This window comes from Dendrobates tinctorius, unplaced genomic scaffold (genome assembly GCF_039654945.1).
Source record: "Dendrobates tinctorius isolate UK_male_01 unplaced genomic scaffold, ASM3965494v1 ptg000051l, whole genome shotgun sequence".
In the NCBI taxonomy this organism is placed as follows: Eukaryota; Metazoa; Chordata; class Amphibia; order Anura; family Dendrobatidae; genus Dendrobates; species Dendrobates tinctorius.
In genome coordinates this window covers 6254930-6276365 of record NW_027361719.1, presented here as the reverse complement: position 1 = coordinate 6276365, position 21436 = coordinate 6254930, and the positions used below count along the sequence as shown (strand labels likewise).

General features: G+C 41.7%; 1 protein-coding gene across 1 annotated transcript in view; it reads left to right on the top strand.

Moving 5' to 3' along the window:
* SLC4A8 (solute carrier family 4 member 8) overlaps positions 1–21436 on the top strand; it is a 304800-nt gene that overhangs the window by 110241 nt on the left and 173123 nt on the right. The window contains exon 2 of the mRNA XM_073576723.1: positions 19261–19342. Within this exon, the coding sequence (XP_073432824.1) occupies positions 19261–19342 (82 nt within the window). The remainder of the gene's footprint in view (positions 1–19260; positions 19343–21436) is intronic.

Sequence of the window (21436 nt, the reverse complement as noted above, 5' to 3'; positions counted from 1 at the left end):
AACCAGTGATCTCCCATCCTCGTCTTGTGGAGAATACCCAATGTAATTGCTGTAATTATCACAGTGTTCCGTTCCTTGCATGCTATTAGAGCGTCTCTTTTTGGCAATCATTGTACTATAGCTAAATTTACTTTCGGTGATAATTATGTAGCGCTCCCCAGGGTTATAGCAAATCCTACTTGCTGGAGTCCTGTGGAATTATCTGCTGCTCCTGATGACTGGGCAAACCTTATATTTACTCTTTGACAAACTACTTAGCATCTTGCTGTGACTTTTAGTGCAGTTCCCAAATGTTCAGTAATCTAGCTTCTGCGCTCAGGCTGAAAGGAAAGAAAATCCTGTGCTGCAGCGTGCTGTGCTTTGTTGTTCAAGATGTACCGCTAAATCTGTCATCTTGTTCTGCTACTAATACAAAACTTACTTTCTGCTCGGAAAATGTGCTGTAATCATACAATTATAGTGTGAAAAGAAACGAGGCTGACAGGAATGAGATACTCTACATAGGAACAAAGTTTGTCCTCCAAGTTTTCTATTCATTCAGCAATAAAGTAGTGAGGGTGTATCCCTGGGGTAATTCTTACATATTCCCTACTGCTTAGTCTGAAGGGGCGCAAAGAGGGCTTATGGACAGAGGCCTCTTTATATTTGGGCGTAGAGAGGTTTTTTTCTTAACTTTTGGAATAATGCTCATTATTGTATATATGGCATCAATTACTATTTACTACTGTTTAATAGTGCATTAGTTTCTGTCTCCAGCGATAGCGTTATATTGCCAAATCAAAGTTAAAAAGATAAACAAAACTCAGGAAGTTCCTGCTCTGTGTGAGTGTAGCTGGAGCACGCTTTGCAGTCTGACAGACATATGCTAAGATCCTAAGCTGTAACCAATACCAGTTGTAAGCTGTGTTATCTTTGTTCCTGAATAAATATATATTTACTGTTGAATGGCTGGACAGTATAGAGATTAATCCGCTGCCAACAGGTTATGGGCCCAGAAACCCAAAGAACAGCCCAAAGGAGAGAGAACAATTGTGTACTAAGAAGAAGGCAAAGATGGCTGCAAGTAGCAACTCTATGACGTTCACAGTGCCAAATCTGACTAACCTTGAACTACCAGTCGTAGAAATTCAAGGTAAAGAGGCTGCTGATAAGAGAAGGTCCATGGAAATCCTCAGGAATCTAGTCCTGAACCACTACCAGAAGACTGGTTAGAGAAGGCTCAAAAAGCACTATCTCCCTTATTATAGATGATGATCAGATCATGCATGTATGTAAGTGTGAAACTGCAATAGACATGTGAGAACAGCTGCAGAAACTTCGTGAAAAGATAAATATCAGCAATAAGCTCTATTTATTGAGAAAGCTGTATCAGTCCAAGCTAAATAAGGGCCAAGATATGCAGGATTATATAGGATTATATAGGAAATACTCTAGAAATTGTGAAGCACCTGCGAGGCATTGGGGAAGAGCTAAAGAATTTCCTTGTTGCTGCAGTACTATTAAGCGTTCTTCCAGAAAGCTATGACACACTTGTAACTGCACTAGATGTGTTCCCAAATTATGAGCTTACAATGTAGTATGTCAGAGGAAAGTTTGTAGATGAGAAAAAGTGAAAGACAAAGTGTAAGCAGCAATGGGGTATCCAAAGCAGAATCCGCTTTAAAAACCCAAGATCTACCCAAAAATAAAAGTAATGTAAAGGAAACGTGAGTGTTTTGTCTGCAAGAAATCAGGGCACCTAAAGGCTGACTGCAGAGTCTAGAAAGCTAGATTGAATCAACTGAAAAAGCAAAATCATCAAAAGGTTAAAAGTGCCAATACAGAAGGAAATAACACTTCAAGCACTGAAACTGCATTTACTGTTAATGCAAGTACATCAAAGCATGCATGATGTATAGACTCCAGGAGCTTCTTCTTTAACTTTGACCAAAGTAAATCAGAGAAAGTGTTCTTGGCTAATGGTCAGTATATGAATTCAGAGGGAATAAGAGATGAATACATTAATTGTCAAGTCTCCCCAACAAAAAGTAGAAAGATCCTAGTAAAGGACATGCTCTATGTCCCTAGTCTTGAAAGTAATCTGTTATCTGAAGAAACTCACAAGACAAGTAAATGAAGTTACATTTAAAGATGACAGCTGTATAATCTCAAAGGAAGGTAACATTAGCAGAAGGTAAAATCAAAGATGAGTTGTACCAGATAGAATGCAAGGAAAGTGTATACACTACTAAACATGAACAGCACAAGAATTGTATCCATGCGTGGCACAGGCATCTTGCACATAGAGACCCAGAAGCAATAAGAAATATAGTTAAAAAACAACTTGCTGATAGTATTACAGTTGCTCTATGCAATCAAACAAAGAAATACACTAGCTATCTTAAAGAGAAAATATAAAGAAAATCCTTTCCTAAGAATAGTGCTACAAAATCAGAACAGCTTCTGGACTTAATTCACACAGATCTTTGTGGTCCAGTGAGTACTCAAACTCCTGGAAAGAGATATTTTCTCAAATTTATTGATGATTATTCAAGATATACAGTTGTCTATCTGCTTCACATCGAAGCTAAAGTTCCAGTGAAACTTGAAATATATCTCTCTGAAGTATATAGCAAATTTGGGAGAATACCAAAAATTCTGCATGGAACTGAATATACAAGTAATGAGATACAAACTGTTTTAAGGAAAAAAGGAATCTGGTTTCAGATCAGCAGCACGCAGGTATCCAGAAAAGGCACATCTATTAGATGCTCTAATTCTGGCGCTTTCTCCTGCTTTTCCCACTTGCCCTGTAGCAGTGGCATGTGCGGTTAATGTTTGTGCGGTTAACACTGGATGTTCGGGCTACCCAATCAAGTGAATGGGGTCCTGGTCCTGTTCTGGTACCCAAACCCGAACTCTTTGTAAATGTTCGGCCGAACCTGACCATCCAGGAGTCCGCCCATCTCTATTCAGGACTCTAAAGGCTGTGGCTGCTGTAAATATGTTTGTCAGATATTTGAACATCAAAACTGCATTTTTAAATTATGACATTGAAGAGGACTTGTACATGAATCAATCTGAGGGTAATATCAAAAAGGGTGAAGAGACTCTCGTTTACAAACTACAAAAATGTGTCTGTGGTCTTTAGCAATCAGCAAGAGCATGGAGCACTAAAATGAACAAAGTCTTATTAGAAGAATAATTTAAGAGGTTAAGCAGGTCCATGTTTATACACACAATGTACAGATGGAAAGTGGACATATATTCTCTTATATGTGGACTATGTGATTATGGTTTATCAAAAGGAAACAGAAATGGAAAAGATGACTAAAATTCTGAATCAGCATCTTGAAACTAAAGACCTTGGAAAAGTGACATATTATCTAGGAATCCAGATCCAAAGAGAAATACAGAGAGGCAGTGGGGGCACTTCTATACATAGCAACTGTGACTCATCCGGATATTGCAGCAACAATTGGAATTTTCTACAGATATGTGGAAAATCCACATCAAAAACACTGGAAGTACATCTGCAACAGGAGATCTAAAATTCACAGGCTATGTGGATGCAGACTGGGCTGGTGACTTAAGTTACTATAAATCGACAAGTGACTATTTTGTTCAAGCTTGGAGAAAGTTCAATTTATTGGTCTAGCAGAAAACTGGTGTCTGTAGCCTCGTCACCTATAGAAGCAGAGTATGTGTCTGCAGCCCACGAAAGTCAAGAGTCAATTGATTAAACTAATTGTTAGGTGATCTTGCTAAGCCCTCAACTCACGATTATTTATGAAGACAACCAAGAGTGCATTAAGTTTGCATGCACTGAAAAGATCAATGCGAGAACCAAACACATTGACGTTAAACATCATCATCTGCATGATTTCAAAGAACGTGGAATTTTTCAGTTTTTTTATTGCGAGACTGACCATATGATAGCTGATGTTATGACAAAGCCACTTCCAAAAGCCAAATTTGAATAATTCACACCCACTATGGGACTAACAGGACAAGTAATTGGTGAGTGGGGTTATTTAAATAATACTTATTATTGTATATATTCCATCATCTACTATTTACTACTGAATAATAGTGCATAAGTTTCTGTCTCCAGCAATAGTATTATATTGTCAATGATTCACTATTAAAAAAAAAAACAAAAAAAACCCAGGAAGTTCCTGTTCACTGTGTGTGTAGCTGAAGCACACTTTCACTTTCACTTTGCAAGCTGACAGGTGATGCAAAGATCCTAAGCTTTATGAAATATCAGTTGTAAGCTGTTACCTTTGTTCCTGAATAAATATATTTTCACTGTTGAACAGCTGGATAGTACAGAGAGTTATCTGCTGCCAACATTTACCCAAAGCACAGAGCACAAACTAGGGTCACACACTGCAGTGCCACGTATATAACACCATAATAAGGGTGTGTTTGCTTTTAAATGCAGCATTTATGGAGCATGGCACTCGAATGCTCCCAGACAGAACATAAACTTATATTATGCTCTACCCTCAGTGTATACACCGGATTTTCCGTGTAAATCTCTGAAATGCGTGACTTGGACGGACCACCCGGCAGAAGATAACCTATAATGATGCAGATGGAGGCACTGGGGACACCGTCTGGCCTATCATCCGGCGATGTCCGTCTTTTGAAGCGTGCATAAAAGTGTGGTCGGTTACTGTTTTGTGCACTTCTGAAAAGAATGCTAATGCTAAACAGAGTCCAGAGTAACTTACCCATGTAGTCAAATCATCACTACACTTGTAGATAAATTTTCAAAGGGGTGTACTTTCTAAAATTGGGTGACTTGAGGGGGGATATTCTGCTCTTCCTGCATTTTAGGGGCTCTTTATATGTGTACTAGATTATGGCCCGATGCTATCGCATCGGGAGGATGCGATAGCATCACACCTCTTGCCATGTTAACCCTCAACACACACACTCCTCAACACACACTCCTCTCACCTTTCACCATCTCCACTCACTCTTTCACTCCACATACGACCCCTTCTCTCACTCCGTCTCTCATACTCACGCCGTCATCGCCGCTGGTCCACGATCCCCGACATCTTCTTCCGCCGGCGCCATCCTGGATCCAGACGTTGTCCACGCCGGCGACATGTTCTTGCGGCGACGCCATCTTGAGTATCGTGAAATCCCGCGATAGTCAAGATGGCGTCGCCAGAAGAACATGTCGCCGGCGTGGACGACGTCGGGATCCAAAATGGCGTCGGCGAAATCTCGCGAGTTTTCGCCGACGCCATTTTGGATCCCGACGTCGTCCTCGCCGGCGACATGTTCTTGTGGCGACGCCATCTTGACTATCGCGGGATTTCGCCTATCCAAAATGGCGTCGCCGCAAGAACATGTCGCCGGCGTGGAGGACGTCTGGATCCAGGATGGCGCCGGCGGAAGAAGATGTCGGGGATCGTGGATCAGCGGCGATGACGCGTGAGTATGAGAGACGGAGTGAGAGAAAGGGTCGTATGTGGAGTGAAAGACTGAGTGGACGTGAGTGGAGATGGTGAAAGGTGAATGGAGTGTGTGTGTTGAGGGTTAACATGGAAAGAGGTGTGCGTTGACGTCACCGGTTACAACTGGACGGAAGTTGTTAAAACCGGACAAATTTTGGTGCCATTTTTTATCCATTTCCCCGTGTGACAATGTAAAATCTGGGGCTAAAACAAAAGGTTTGTCGTAAAAATGTAATTGTTTTTCTTCCACTGCCCAGTGGTGTAAAATTCAGTGACAAATCTGTGGTGCACCCCCCAATAATTTCACTGAGAGGTGCATTTTGCTAAATGGAGTCACTTATGTGGGGGTTCTGCTATTTTGACACCTCAAGGGCCCTCTCAGTGGGTCATAGCACCCGGAAAGTGCCAGTACACTAAAATGAGGGCCACTAGGGCTGTGTGGGGCCATTATACTGTGTGGAAGACTGTGTCAGGGCCCTTATTGCGTGGAGGACTGTATTGGGGCCATCGTAACCATGTGTGGGGACTGTGTTGGGGTATCATACTTTGCTTGGGGGTACTGTAGGGTCATAGGGTACCGTGGGGGAAAGTTACTGTATTTGGTGGCACAATTGTTAGCGTCATACCTTATGGGCGCCATAAAAGGGATATTTTAGTGCATGAGAATTCTAAGCTGCTTCAGTAGGAGCAAAATGAGTTTGCACAATTGTGAGATATGCTCTTCTTCCAACCCACAGAATTTTGTTTTTCATGAGGGACCAATTAGTACTTCTGTTATGTGGCCCCATGATTTGTATGTACGCCCCTGATGCCAGTGATTCCGTTCATAAGAGTGATAAACTTGATGTCATTGATGTTGGACCATTTGAGACCTATGTGGAATGATACTAGAATGGCAGGGGTTCTAATAGATTGGTAATGCCTATTTTATTATTTTATATCCTGTCTTGTAATTTTCTAATATTTGAAAAAAAAGCCTGTAAAACCCCTTTAGGAACTGTGCCTTTTCTATATTTTGTTCCATACTAATGTGAATAATATCTGTGCTTAAAAATTGATCATGTTGATTTCCTCCTGTTTTCTAGATTTATAAATATATTTCTACGGTATAGATACAATGCCTGCTGTCAGGTTCCCTTTAAACAGACAAGCCGGGTTACATTCAATGCCAATGTCAAGTGTTATATATCCAAACGTAAAGTAAAATCTATAAACTGCTGTACGGGAGATAAATATAACTGAAAATCAATTTATGTCTTTACATACAGCTGATGCGCACCGTAAGCCGGAGCTAAAAATATAGTCGTGTTCTAGAACATGCCCTTGAGAAAACTTGAGTCTTCCAAGTACATTGACAAGTTAAAAAATGTTTTCACTTACAAGTTAAAACTTGAAGGGACTTCATCACTTTTCCATGTGTCTTATTGTGTCTTATTGGGGTAAATGGATATCACATATGGGCCTGGTCCTCGAATCGTGATGTTCTTCATCCAATGACGGAAACCTGAAGTAAATGTTCTAGGGCCCAGGAACTGAAGTTGTAGCTGGCCATCAGGTCAAGGCTAATTTAATTAAGAAAATCCCAGAAAAAGGAGTTAAAACTAGGTGATAAAAATAATAAAAGGTACACTCCAATAAGACTTGTAAACAAAAAAGAAAAAATAAGGAGCATCTAATACCATATGCAAATAGTGTTTTATTGAATATATTCATAAGTTATAAAAAGATTTTTATAAAAAAATGTTTTATTTAAAAATGTGAAGGACACAAGACATAAGGTCCGACACAGTTACTATAATTACAGATCAGGGAGACAACCTTATAATATCTTCACATATACTAATGGTACCAGACATATAGAGTCGTTTATGCCACTTTAGATATACATATATTTAGATATACGGGTCATAGAACAATCATTTAGTTTTTGTCTATTTGATGTTACCCCATTGAAATACCCATATTGCATATATGGAATCTTTTGGCTGAACATGGGAGCAAGTAAAACAACAAGTAGAAAAAATAATGGCTAGTCTACGGACCAAGATTTGTTTTATGTTCTCACGGTGTTTTTCACTTTTTTGTTATATATTATGTTTATTATTGGTCACTTTTTGATATTGTATTGTTATTGTATACATTATGTATAATGTTATATGACATGACACTTATGATGTTAATTATTTACACTTTTTTATAATTCTATTATCTTTATGATGTTTTCAACTTTTATTATAATTGGTCACTTTATTTATATTTTCTATATGTATGTGTCATGTATAATGGTGAATTCTTGATATTTATAAATAAGTCTCATTATTAGTTTATAATTTGAATTATGAATATACTCTCGTTGAGTGGTGCTTGAACCGGGATCACTTGGTGGTTCTGATGTCTTTCCGACGATTCCCGGCAGTGTTCTTGCAGGCTGTGCTATATGGGGAGATATAAAGGCCATGTTGTTATATGCCTGGTTTCCTATGAACATGTGCGCATATCCATGACGCGTATGGGCGGGGACGTTGCTTCTGGCGTCCGTGGTGTGGGGTGTGAGACTCAGATTGCTATGGGGTGATCTGTGTACTCTCACTTCGCACTGGAGGCCGGGGGGGACGTCCTTTTCGGCCCTGTGTGTGTCATCCACATGCGCCGCTTAGTATGTTCATGATGATGTGGGTATTTACAAGCTGACTACTGTTTACAATATGTGAGGTTGCTATGGTAATAGTGTGGTCATGTGATTGTTCTATGACCCGGAACCTTTTAGATTTTGACCTTATGTGGCTCATCCATGTGCGCCGCTCATTATACCGTGATTTGGTACAGCTGTATGGGGTATATATATATGACTGAACACACAGACTTATGCACAGCCCCCTGAGGAAGCCCAAGCGAAACGTGCGTTGGGGCTGCTTGGTGTGACCGGTTACACAGATATTTTCGGGTGAGACCTTTTATACTATTCAGATTGTTCTAATAGATTGTGTGTGGATACTAGTTTGGCATATGCTATATGTATATCTAAAGTGGCATAAATGACTCTATATGTCTGGTACCATTGGTATATGTGAAGATATTATAAGGTTGTCTCCCTGATCTGTAATTATAGTAACTGTGTCGGACCTTATGTCTTGTGTCCTTCACATTTTTAAATAAATAAAAATTTTTTTTATAAAAATCTTTTTAGAACTTATGAATATATTCAATTAAATACTATTTGCATATGGTATTAGATGCTCCTTATTTTTTCTTTTTTGTTTTCAAGGCTAATTTAGTAGTAGGTTAACCACTTCCTGACATGAGACGTACTATCCCGTCCATGGGACCCGGGCCCCTATGCTCATGGACGGGATAGTACGTCTACTGCGATCAGCGGCGCCCACGTGGTGAGCGCCGCTGATCGCGGCCGGGTGTCAGCTGATTATCACAGCTGACACCCGGCACAATGTGTCAGGGGCGGTCACGGACCGCCCCCGACACGTTAACCCCTTGCACACCGCGATCAACACATGATCGCGGTGTACCGGAGGTTAAAGGGAAGCATCGGCAGGGAGGGGGCTCCCTCCGTGCTTCCCTGAGCCCCCCACGGCAGCGCAATGTGCAGCGCTGCTGCCGGGGGGTCCTTTCCTGCAGGCCCCCTTATCCAAGATGGCGACGGGGGCCTTCGGGGGCCTGCAGGAAGCTGGCTTCCTCAGTGCCTGCAAAGCGCAGGCATGAGGAAGCCTTCTGCAGTGCCTGTGACAGATTGCTGATCTGTCACAGTGATCTGTGATGTGACAGATCAGCGATCTGTCACAGGACAGTGATGTCCCACCTGGGACTATTTAATAAAGTAAAAAAAAAAATAAAAAAAAGTGTTAAAATAAATTAAAAAAAATCGCCAAATAAATTAGAAAAAAAAAAAAATATTCCCCCAAATAAATCCATTTTTTAGAAATAAAAAACAAACAAACAATAAAAGTACACATATTAGGTATCGCTGCGTCCGTAACGACCCGCCCTATAAAACTGTCCCATTAGTTAACCCCTTTAGCGAACCCCTTAAAAAATAAAAAAAAAAATCGAAGCAAAAAATAATGATTTATTATCATACCGCCAAACAAAAAGTGTAATAACGCGCGATCAAAAAGACGCATATAAATATCCATGGTACCGCTGAAAACGTCATCTTGTCCCGCAAAAAACGAGCTGCCAAACAGCATCATCAGCGAAAAAATAAAAAAGTTATAGCTCGCAGAATAAAGCGATGCAAAAATAATTATTTTTTTATATAAAATAGTTTTCATTGCATAAAACCGACAAAACATAAAAAAACGACCTAAATAAGGTATCGCTGTAACCGTACTGACCCGAAGAATAAAACCGCTTTATCAATTTTACTGCACGCAGAACGGTGTAAACGCACCCCCCCCAAAAGAAATTCATGAAATGCTGGTTTTTGTTCATTCTGCGTACCAAAAAACAAAATAAAAAGCGATCAAAAAATGTCACGTGCCCGAAAATGGTACCAATGAAAACGTTAACTCGTCCCGCAAAGAATATGACCTCACTTGACTCGGTGGGTCAAAATACGGAAAAATTAGAGCTCTCAATATGTGGTGATGCAAAAACTATTTTTACAATAAAAAGCGTCTTTTAGCGTGTGACAGCCGCCAAACATAAAAACCGCCATAAATAGTAAATCAAACTCCCCGTTATCACCCCCTTAGTTAGGGAAAATTAAAATAAAATGTATTTATTTCCATTTTTCCATTAGGGGTAGGGTTAGGGTTAGGGCTGAGATTAGGGTTAGGGGTGTGTTGGGGTTCGGGTTGGAGTTAGAATTGGGGGTTTCCACTGTTTGGGCACATCAGGGGCTCTCCAAATGCAACATTGCGTCTGATCTCAATTCCAGCCAATTCTGAGTTGAAAAAGTCAAATGGTGCTCCTTCCCTTCCAAGCTCTGCCATGCGCCCAAACAGTGTTTTACCCCCACATGTAGGGTATCAGCCTACTCAGTTCAAATTGCAAAACAATTTTTGGGGTCCAATTTCTCCTGTTACCCTTAGGAAAATAAAAAATTGGTGGCAAAAATATCATTTTTGTGGAAAAAAATGATTTTTTTATTTTCACGCCCGAGCATTATAAACTTCTGTGAAGCACTTGGGGGTTCAAAGCGCTCACCACACATCTAGATAAGTTCCGTGGGGGGCGTAGTGTTGAAAATGGGGTCACTTGTTTCAATAGTTTAGGTGCATCAGGGGCTCTCCAAACGCACATGACACCCGCAGACCATTCCATCAAAGTCTGCATTCCAAAATGTCACTGCTTCCCTTCCGAGCCCCGACGTGTGTCCATACAGTAGTTTTCTCCCACATATGGGGCGTCAGCGTACTCAGGACAAATTGGACAACAACTTTTGGGGTTCAATTTCTCCTGTTACCCTTGGGAAAATAAAAAAATTGGCGACTAATTGATCATGTTTGTGGAAAAAATACGATTTTTTTTATTTTCATGCCCTGGCATTACAAACTTCTGTGAAGCCTTTGGGGGTTCAAAGTGCTCACCTCACATCTAGATAAGTTCCTTAGGGGGTCTAGTTTTCAAAATGGGGTCATTTGTGGGGGGTTTCCACTGTTTAGGTACATTAGGGGCTCTCCAAAGGCAACATGACTCCCGCAGACCATTCCATCAAAGTCTGCATTCCAAAACGTCACTACTTCCCTTCCGATCCCCGACGTGTGCCCATACAGTAGTTTTCTCCCACATATGGGGTATCAGCATACTCAGGACAAATTGGACAACAACTTTTGGGGTCCAATTTCTCCTGGTACCCTTGGGAAAATAAAAAAATGGTGACTAAAAGACCATGTTTGTGGAAAAAATACGAATTTTTTATTTTCACGCCCGGGCGTTATAAACTTCTGTGAAGCACTGGGGGGTTCAAAGTGCTCACCACACATCTAGATAAGTTCCTTGGGGGTCTAGTTTCCAAAATGGGGTCACTTGTAGGGGGTTTCCACTGTTTAGGTACATCAGGGACTCTCCAAACGTGACATGGCGTCCGATCTGAATTCCAGCCAATTTTGCATTGAAAAAGTCAAACGGCGCTCCTTCCATTCTGAGCTCTGCCATGCGCCGAAACAGTCGTTCCCAGCCACATATCAGGTATCAGCGTACTCAGGACAAATTGCACAATAACTTTTGCAGTCCAATTTCTCCTGTTACCCTTGGTAAAATAAAAAAAATTGAACCTGAAGTATTTTTTTTGTGAAAAAAAGTTAGATGTTCATTTTTTTTTAAATATTCAAACAAATTCCTGTGACGCACCTAAAGGGTTAATAAACTTCTTGAATGTGGTTTTGAGCACCTTTAAGGGGTGCAGTTTTTAGAATGGTGTCACTTTTGGGTATTTTCTATCATATAGACCCCTCAAAGTGACCTCAAATGTGATGTGGTCCTAAAAATAAAATGGTGTTGTAAAAATGAGAAATCGCTGGTCAACTTTTACCCTTATAACTTCCTAACAAAAAAAAATTTTGGTTCCAAAATTGTGCTGATGTAAAGTAAACATGTGGGAAATGTTAGTTATCAAGTTTTTTGTGTGCTGTATCTCTGTGATTTAAGGGCATAAAAATTCAAAGTTGGAAAATTGTGAAATTTTCGCCAAATTTCCATTTTTCTCACAAATAAACGCAAGTTATTTGAATGAAATTTTACCACTAACATGAAGTACAATATGTCACGAGAAAACAATGTCAGAATCACCGGGATCCATGGAAGCGTTCCAGAGTTATGACCTCATAAAGGGACAGTGGTCAGAATTGTAAAAATTGGCCCGGTCATGAACGTGCAAACCACCCTTGGGGGTGAAGGGGTTAATAGTGATGAGCGAACGTGCTGTTATCCGAGCATGCTCGTGTGCTAAGAATGTCTTCGGCGTTCTCGAAAAACATGTTCGACTCCATGCGGCTGCATGTCTCGCAGCTGTTTGCAACATCACATGCAGGGATTGCCTAACAAACAGGGAATCCATGCATGTGTTGTTCTGTCAAATAGCCGTGAGACATGCAGCCGCGTGGAGTCGAACATATTTTTCAGGCACGCCGAAGACATTCGGCACATGAACATGCGCGGATAACACCTTATCCGAGCACGTTCGCTCATCACTATTGCTTAACTACGGTAATTTGAACCCATTTATCTCCATTTTTAGCAGAAAGGCCTTTCAAAAAGAAGCTTAGAAACCTTCCTACACTGAAGTCAGGTCTATGCCCTTTCCACATTGATGTCGCCTGGCCTTGATCTCGGCATAGGGAAGCTGTAATTGGAAACGATTTGCAGAAAAGGCGAATGCAATTGATTTGCTTTTTCTTTGTGTGGCAATGAGTTGAAGGTTGCATTCGAAAGAAGGCAAAGAAATGTGGAAAGGTATCCATGTTTGGTCTGCTAAAAAGAGAAAGTTCAGCTTCTGCATTTTTGCCTTGCCCGAAGACGTGCAAGTATGTTTAATGGGAATTTCGCTATGGTAATAGAAATTTGCCATTGCACTGAATTGAATGAAACTTCGTTTTAGGAAATAAAAAAAAAAAAATCCACCTCCAAAAAAAATCTGTCCCTAACAAATCATCTCGTATATTGACATGTTTTCCTATCATTATCATTGTGTTTTCTCTGAGTACTTGGGCATATAATGTGTATGTGAATATCCAAGAGCATAAATTGAATCCTCCCCTTGGACTTGCAGGAGATGGGATCAACGATGTCTTTATGCAAGTTAGTTGACTTCTTCCATATGTTTTTTTTGTTCCAAAGCATCTAACGTAAAAAGGATTAATCCTATATTGTGCATACAGCTCCTCTCCAGACCGACGTGTCTGTGGTTTAAAAGTTCACACAAACCTGATCCATCAAGACCAATGTTATTCTCGGAGGTGGGGTGGAGTGCGAAGCGCTTGATTATTTGCCAGGCTCGCATCTCTAAATGAATCAGGCGAGGCACGAAGTGGTGGGAGCACCTACCTGTGGCCCTTGCACAAATCTTACTCCAGTCAGGTGCTGGAGTTAGCTTTGTGGCATACGGAACTGTACCGTTTGTTATGAATTTGGCAACTGGGAGCCTCCAAGCCCTGTCACTCCCCCCGTACTTTGCCCAGCTCCACTCACTTTGTCGGTGCTGGGCGAAAATGGTGTGAAAACGCCAAAAGTCACCAATTTTTTGTTCTTCCTCAGTATTTGCGGAAAAATGTTGTTAGTTTTCAAAGCTTTTTTTCTCCATTCCCTTTGTCATGTTTCGTTCTAACCCATAGACCGAGATGATCAGCAAAAAAGAGCAGATAGGTTTCATTATAAAGTTTCTTAAATTCTTGCTATTATTATGTTTTACTTATATAGATAGCGCTTTCATATTCCACAGCCCTTTACAGACCTTATCACTGTCCCCGATGGGGCTCACAATCTAAATTGCCTGTTAGTATGTCTTTAGCGTGTTGGAAGAAACCGGAAAACCCGGAGGAAACCCACGCAAACACGGGGAGAACATACAAACTCCTTGCAGATGATGTCCTTGGTGGGATTTGAACTACGAAAGTTAACGATTGAGACTTTCCCCTTTCATCATTCTCTCCATAATCCATGTTTCCATATTGCAAATAATAAAACTGGTATTCACCCTCCCCAGGTCCAGCATTGCATCTCCGCCGCTGCTCCTGTTTTATCACATCATCGCTGCAGCAAATCACCGCGCTCAGCGGCTCTCCTGATGAATACGGCACGGGCAGCCGAGACCAGCGATTTACTGCAGAGATGTCCACTGGGCATTGACGCAGCAGTGCTGGACCTGGTGAGGGGTGTAACAGATAGTTTTAGGTTTAAAACAGGAGATAAGGATTAAAAAATTGAAGGGGAAATCTCTTTAAACACAGATTTTTTTTTTTTTACATGATGTTTATGTATCAACGGATCAGATGACTTCTCCCTTAAAAAGAAACACCTTTGAACTTCGATAATAGGGCGATAGTCCTCTTATTATTTGGACCTGCAGTAACTTATCTGTAAGATCAATAGTTTTGGCTTAAATGCTGTGATTTCTTCTATAACACTTGGGTCCAGAGGCCTGTTGGGGCCACGTAATGGTTTGCAAGAACATGCTCCTTTATATATTATGGAGGTATACTCTATGTATGATTATATACTGTATGCTGACCTGTTTCTTTTTCCTGGAGCATTATCAATAGGCTATGTAATTATTACTATTTTGCCTTTTCTAGCCTCATCAGGGAATAATAGAGGTTAACCTACTTTGAGAAGGGCGCCATTGCGCAACTTTTGGGTGCCAACATCCAGGTACGGACTGGGACTGAAATTCAGCCCTGGCATTTGAAATCACACAGGCCCCGTGCTGTCCCCGTCCCCAACCTCCAGATGGGATATATTACTAATATTACCCTGGATGGAGGAAAGCAAGATTTACTACAAGACCAATATTTCTAATGATACCCGTGGCTGCTGGGGTAAGTAACGGAGTCAGCGACTTTGTGCTCCGTCACAACTCTCAACATTATGGGTGTCTTGAGAACACCGATTCTGTTAACAACGTAGCAGACAAGTCAGGCCCTTCTGGTATTTGCCCGAATTGCCAGATGGCCAGTCCGGCCCTGCCAACATCCATGGCTCAGGCAACTAAGTATAAGGCTCTTACAGGGATACATAGCTGCCTTTTCCATGTCCTGCTGTATTGAATTTTGAGGGAATCCTCTTCTTCCCCCTAGTTATATATATATAATTTTGTGGTGTTATTTGAGTATTTTTAATTAGTCTATCTACTAAAGATTTAGTAATCATTGAACTGGTCATTTTTCTGTTACTACATATGTATATATATTTGGATTCTCTTATATTGTTTATCTCATTTTCTCTGTGAATTTTTGCCAATATGGAAGAGCAGACGTTCCCCTCTCTGTGCTGTCTATGAAAGAAATCCCAGCAGCTCGTCTCCTCCCCCCGATGCCAATGGATTGCAAATTACAGATAAAGCATGGAGAGGGGAAAACTGGAGAGAATGCAGGATGTACCCAAATCATATATTGGTGAGATTCCTCACGTGCACACCCTATTCTTAATAGTTGCCCTGTCAGACAAATTCTTTAAACCACCTTGGATCTGAATATAAATATAGTGGCAGAACAGTAAGTGAACACTGGGCTCTTTATCCTCCGGACAATAGTTGCAGGATTTCTACTGACATTAATTATTTTTTTGCTTTGAAAGCTTCAGTGTCATTAGTGTGGATTGTATCCTTGTCTAACTGCAGAATTTATGGGAAATGATCAAGACAATGAGACTTCATGCTCTACTAAACCAGGTTATTATGTAACTGCACGCATCTAAGAACCCCCAGAGTAGAGTGAAAATTATGTCATAGTAGTTAAAGAGGTATTCCCATCTCCAAATCCAATCCCAATATGTAGTCGGTTTAGTAGTAATAATGATTGCAATTGTTTCCAATTAGAATGTAGTATAGTTCTTCTGATAAGCTATGTCCCTAACCCCATGTGCAGGGCATTGCAATCCCTGGTTACAACCACTAGAAGCTAACAAACGAGTGGCCGTAACCACGGATACCTAAGTAACTGTAGTGCCCTTCACATGGGGTAAGCGACATAGCGAAACAGAAGAACTTCACTACATTTCAAATTGGAGGTATTTGATCATATTATTATTACACCTAGAGATGGGAATGACTCTTATATCTCCGCTCACTTTGGGGCAGAACTTACTTACAGGTGGGTGTGGAATCGGCAGAAGGGGAAAAACTGCTAAGTGGTGCAGGATGCAAGTGATATAATAGTCAGATATATTGTTATCATGCTCATACGGCAGATTTTTCATCTGAAACAACTGCTACACTTTAAACTACATGAGTGCAATACTATGATGGTGACTTATGTCGGGCACGGAGGAACCTGTTGCAAAGTGTGTTGACAGGGCGTCACTGCCGACATCATGTTGATTCAAAGTAGCCTCCCCCCGCTACCTGGCTGCTCTGCCGATGTGGTGTCGCAGGAAGCAGGAGAATCGCCAACAGGAGCGGTCGCAGATATCGTCACAGGGCAGAGCGGCCGGTTAGCAGCTGCCTGTCAATAAGTGGGAAAAAAAAGTCCTGGATAACCCATTAATCAGATATGTTCCACACATGCTCCTCTCCTGATCCCTGGGCAATCCTAGGCCCCAACTGCTGCGCTTCTTGGCTTTACTATAGTCTGCACACGTGATTTGTGCATAGATTTGACCATTTAGCTTAACACCATTAACTGATTTTTGATCAAAATGTAAAAACACTTGCTGCACGGAAAGAGAAACTGACTTGTGACACAAAGGCGAGCGTCACCCTGTCCCTCTAGTCCGATATAATCCATCCATTTGTGTTAACCAGAGTTTGATCCGTTTCTCTCAGATGAGGATAAGATGGAAATCCGAGTGTGATCTGATTTTTTTTTTTCCACGGACTCATTGACTTGCATGGCCGAGAACGATCCAATTTACAAATGCAAATCCTGAAAACTGATTTGTTTTTTTCCCAGATAGATTCGGTCCAAGGTAAAAGTCAGACGTGTGCATGGTCCGACTGCGATCTGATGTTTTATCGGATCACACTCAGAACAAAAATATGGTCGTCTGCAAGAGCCCAAAAGGTGATAAACCGGCCTGATTGCCAAGTGCCAAGGTTTGGCTGGTAGTTACTAGGTCTGGGTCCCAATGTGAGGTTTTAGCAATTCATAAAAAACATCAAAGAAAGTATAGTAGCAGCTGTCGGAAATCTGTTGTGTACAGTACATTCATATCCCTTCGCTGTACTTTTGTTTTAGTATAACTTATTAAGCTTCCAGATCCCGAGTTCATATTTACTAGTTCATGCGACATCTTGTAATCACAGCGCATTTTCCATTTTATTGAGATCTAATGTCTGAGTACTTCTCAAATTGAAATACATTGGCTTTGTGTGACGGCCGTCTGCGAATCTGGGCTGCAGTAGGAACAGCCCCCCGAGTAACCCTGAGACCCTTAACCCCTATACAGGGATCAGGAATTGTAGCAACGCCCAGGGGGTAGCTGTTTAGAGGAGCAGTGGACCAGAGCAGGATGGCCGCCAAGGGGTCAAAACTAAAACCCATAATCAAAGGCAGGAGGCAGGAGTCGGAGGCCGGAGGGCAGCAGAGGTACGAAATCAGTAGACAGAAGGAGAGTCAAAAGTCCAGGCCAGGGTCAGTAAAACCAGAAGGGCAGCAAGGTACAGAATCAGCAGGCAGCAGAAGGAGAGTCGGGAATCCAAGCAAAGGTCAGCGTCAAAATGTCAGAATAGAGGCAGAGGTACAGAAACAGCAGGCAATAGAATGGTCAGAAATCCAGGCTGAGGTCAGAGTTTAACTATAGCAAATCACACAGTAGCATGCAGGGGAACCAAGAAGCTTGCAAGACCAGTCCTAAGGTATTTGAGGGATCAGGTCATCCCTCACAGGTTCCCGGACTGATGATGTAACCAGGACCAGGCCAGACGGACATGCTGTAAGCCCTACATGATTAACAAAGGGGCGGAGCCTGCAGCCACCAGATGCCTGCGCATGGGCCTCTTCTCTGTCACCACCCTCACCCTGAGGCGAACCATGGCTCCTCCCAGTGGTCGAGGCAGGAACAGCCGTCCTCGAGTCTGACGGCGACGTGACGGCCCGGCGCCACCTAGTGACCGAGACCGGAACAGCAGGCCCCGAGTCTGGCGGCGACGTGTCAGTCTGGCGCCTCCTAGTGGCCGGAACAGCAGTCCCCAAGTCTGGCGGCGACGTGCCAGTCCGGCGCCTCCTAGTGGCCGAAGCCGGAACAGCAGGCCCTGAGTCTGACAGCGACGTGACAATTTGCTAGGTTTGAAATGTGCTCCAGTTTTCGTGGATAAAGAGGATATATATTTGTAAATCAGTTATTTTAACTTGAAAGTTGCCTGTGTTCATGTAAAAAAAAAAAAAAATCACTTTCACACCTCTACTAGTTAAAGCGTTTATCCAGGACTACTTAATTTTTACTATTGGCCTAATAACTTACACGGAGGTGGCTGCTGACTACCTGCCTGTTTTGACCAGCACCGATCTCTGCTAGCACAGAGCGGTCACAGACCCCTCCTGCCAGCGATTCAGCAGCTTGACATCTTGTCAGTGGCTTCTCTTCCACTCTGCTCTGTTGCAGGCCGTGACTGTCGCTGTCATGCTGATTGAAAGCCAACTCCCCGTTGCAAAACTGTGGATAGTCCTCTGTCAAATCAGCATGACGTCTGCAATGACTCATCGTCAACAGAGCAGCCTGGAAGAGGAGGAGCTGCTCTGTTTATGTGAAGCAACTGAATTGCTGGCAGGAGCTAGCGCTGGGAAGAGCGGGCAGGTAGTTAGCAAATATCTGCCTTTTAGCATTTAGGCCCATAGTAAAAAAAAAAAAAAAAAAAGTCGTGGATAACCACTTAAGAATTTTCTTTTATTTTCCTTTTTATCGCCAAACCTGGGTGTTTAGGCCCTGTGGATTGGAGTTCTTCTTCCCCATGCTTAAAGTGCTGATGCCACATATTAAAAGGATTGTACAGGATGTGAAAGCTATGGCACCTCATAAAAACGTTACGGTGAACGGTCAATAACTAAATGCCGGGATTATTGTAGTTTTACCAATGGCACTGGAAGGTTTCGGTGTATAACCACTAAGTGAGGGACAACGATTATCATGACCTATGGACTTGTACTATATTGTTACATCATGTTGTTTTGACTCTGACACATTATTGTTTTACCAGAGATCTGATGAAGAGGCTGTTGTGGACCAAGGTGGAACCAGCTCCGTCCTCAATATCCATTATGAAAAAGAAGAGCTTGAAGGTGAGAGAAAATGCAAGAAAATGTGATTTGAGCACCACAAGCATATTCTGCAGATGGTGGCTTTAGTATATTCTCACTTTGTACAGCAGATTTCCATTTAGAGACCAAGGAGACCCCCGTGTGATCTGTGTATGATGACTAACATGGAGTTGTACTACTTGCTAGCAGAGTGAGCCTTTGCTTAGACTGATTTATACAACATAGGAACCAGAACTCCATGATGAAATCCTTAATATATCGGGGCCCGGTTCATCAGTAGGCACAGTAGTTTGGGATCAAACCTCAAACGCTTTATTCAAATCTTCCTAAAAACAGACAAAATGGCAGACTCCAAGGTACAAGCTGCAAACACCGACGCATTTTGAGTCGAATCCTGCTTTTGTTCACAGCAAGGATCTATACAGCCATGCACTGAGTAACACATAGCGAAGTAGTTCTAGTCATAGTAGGCTTATGTCTGTAGTTAGTCCTGGTGGAATGGAGCCTGCTGAGGGGAAATTTACCTATCACTGCAATATGGTACATGGTGAATACCTATTAATGGGCATCGGTCAGCAGGTTCTTGCCATGTAAGCTGATGCAACATAAAATAGGGCCAGAGAGCCTGATTCCAGCAATGTATCACTTAGTTTACTGGGTGCAGATCTAGCAGAGAACTCAGCTGCTGAGCTTAGATTGAACGCTGATTAGTAGCTTTAAGTGTGGATTGTTGAGTGACAGAGAGCTGCTTGTCGGTGCTGAGGGTTTGGTTGGACTAGGAGGCACCAGGCAAGTTGTCCTGTAGTGATAATCTGCTGATAAAACACTGATTGAATTGAAACCGCAAATCACAGTCTAGTAAGTGGCACATCACTGTAATCAGACTTTCTTCCCCTATGTAATGGTTCACTCAGAATACATAGCAAAAACCTGCTGACAGATTCCCTTTAAAGCGATATGTATTTGTTAGTTTGGTAGTTATATTAGCTGTATTTGTATGTTAATTAGAAACTTACAGCGCTCTGGTGGTGAGGTCGCTGATGTAGGGACAAGGGGAGTTTACAGAGAGGGGACTTGATACTGTGAGTGACAATTGCAATATGCTGCTTTATATTGTACAAGTAGGCACGCATTTAACCCTATACATAGCTTAAGTTTTTCCAACCAGAATACCTCTTGATCACCTGTTCGCAGGATACGTGACAACTTTTAGATCAGTAAGGGCTGACCACTAGGAACTCCATCAATAGTCAGAAATGTATCCCAAGTTAGAATGGAGTGGAAATGTACGACCGCCACTCCTTTCATTATTTATGGGACTGACGGAGAAAACCAAGTGCAGCTCTACAGCAGGACCATAGAAAATGAATGGAGCTGTGGTTGAGCATGACCACTGCCACTTATTTCTTACCAGGATAAAGGTGCCCCATTTGGCAATTGGTGGGTGGAGGTGCTCAGCAGTTTTGCCGCCACGACCCAAAAGTTCTTATTGATCCTGTGAATAGGTGATGACTTCATTTACCAGAAATACCCTTCAAGGTGCAGCTTATATGATTGGTGGGCTTTAACATCCCAGACAGAGCTGTACAGATTCTTGAGATTAGAAGTCCAGTTCAACTGGACAACCAAAGAGGCTTTTAAAATCCTAATTTTTTATAATTAAAATGGATAAAGACATGTCATTTTTCAAGACCCTCTGTCATACGTAAGTGATTTCTTATAAATACACAAACAGTCCGCAGAGAACGTACTCTGTGATTGTGGTTAATGATAATGCCTTTGATAATTGGAAGAACATAATTAGAAAAGCCATAAAAATGCCACATTTAGATTAAAACAGCACAACATAAGGTTTCCCCTGCAGCCAATTAGATAATATAAGCATAGAAGACTCCCTTTTTATTTTTCAAAAAATAGTTTCACATCTAATAGTCTGCAGTCAGTGGGGTTCAATGTTTTACACTAGACCACCAGGGAACAATATGTTAACCCCACCAACATAGCCAAGACCAACAGATAAAAATCCCCATTTTAACCTTAGAGTACCAAGATAAAAGACACTGCCCTAAACCACCCAATTATTGGCATTACAAAATAAGGGACTTTTTCAATCTC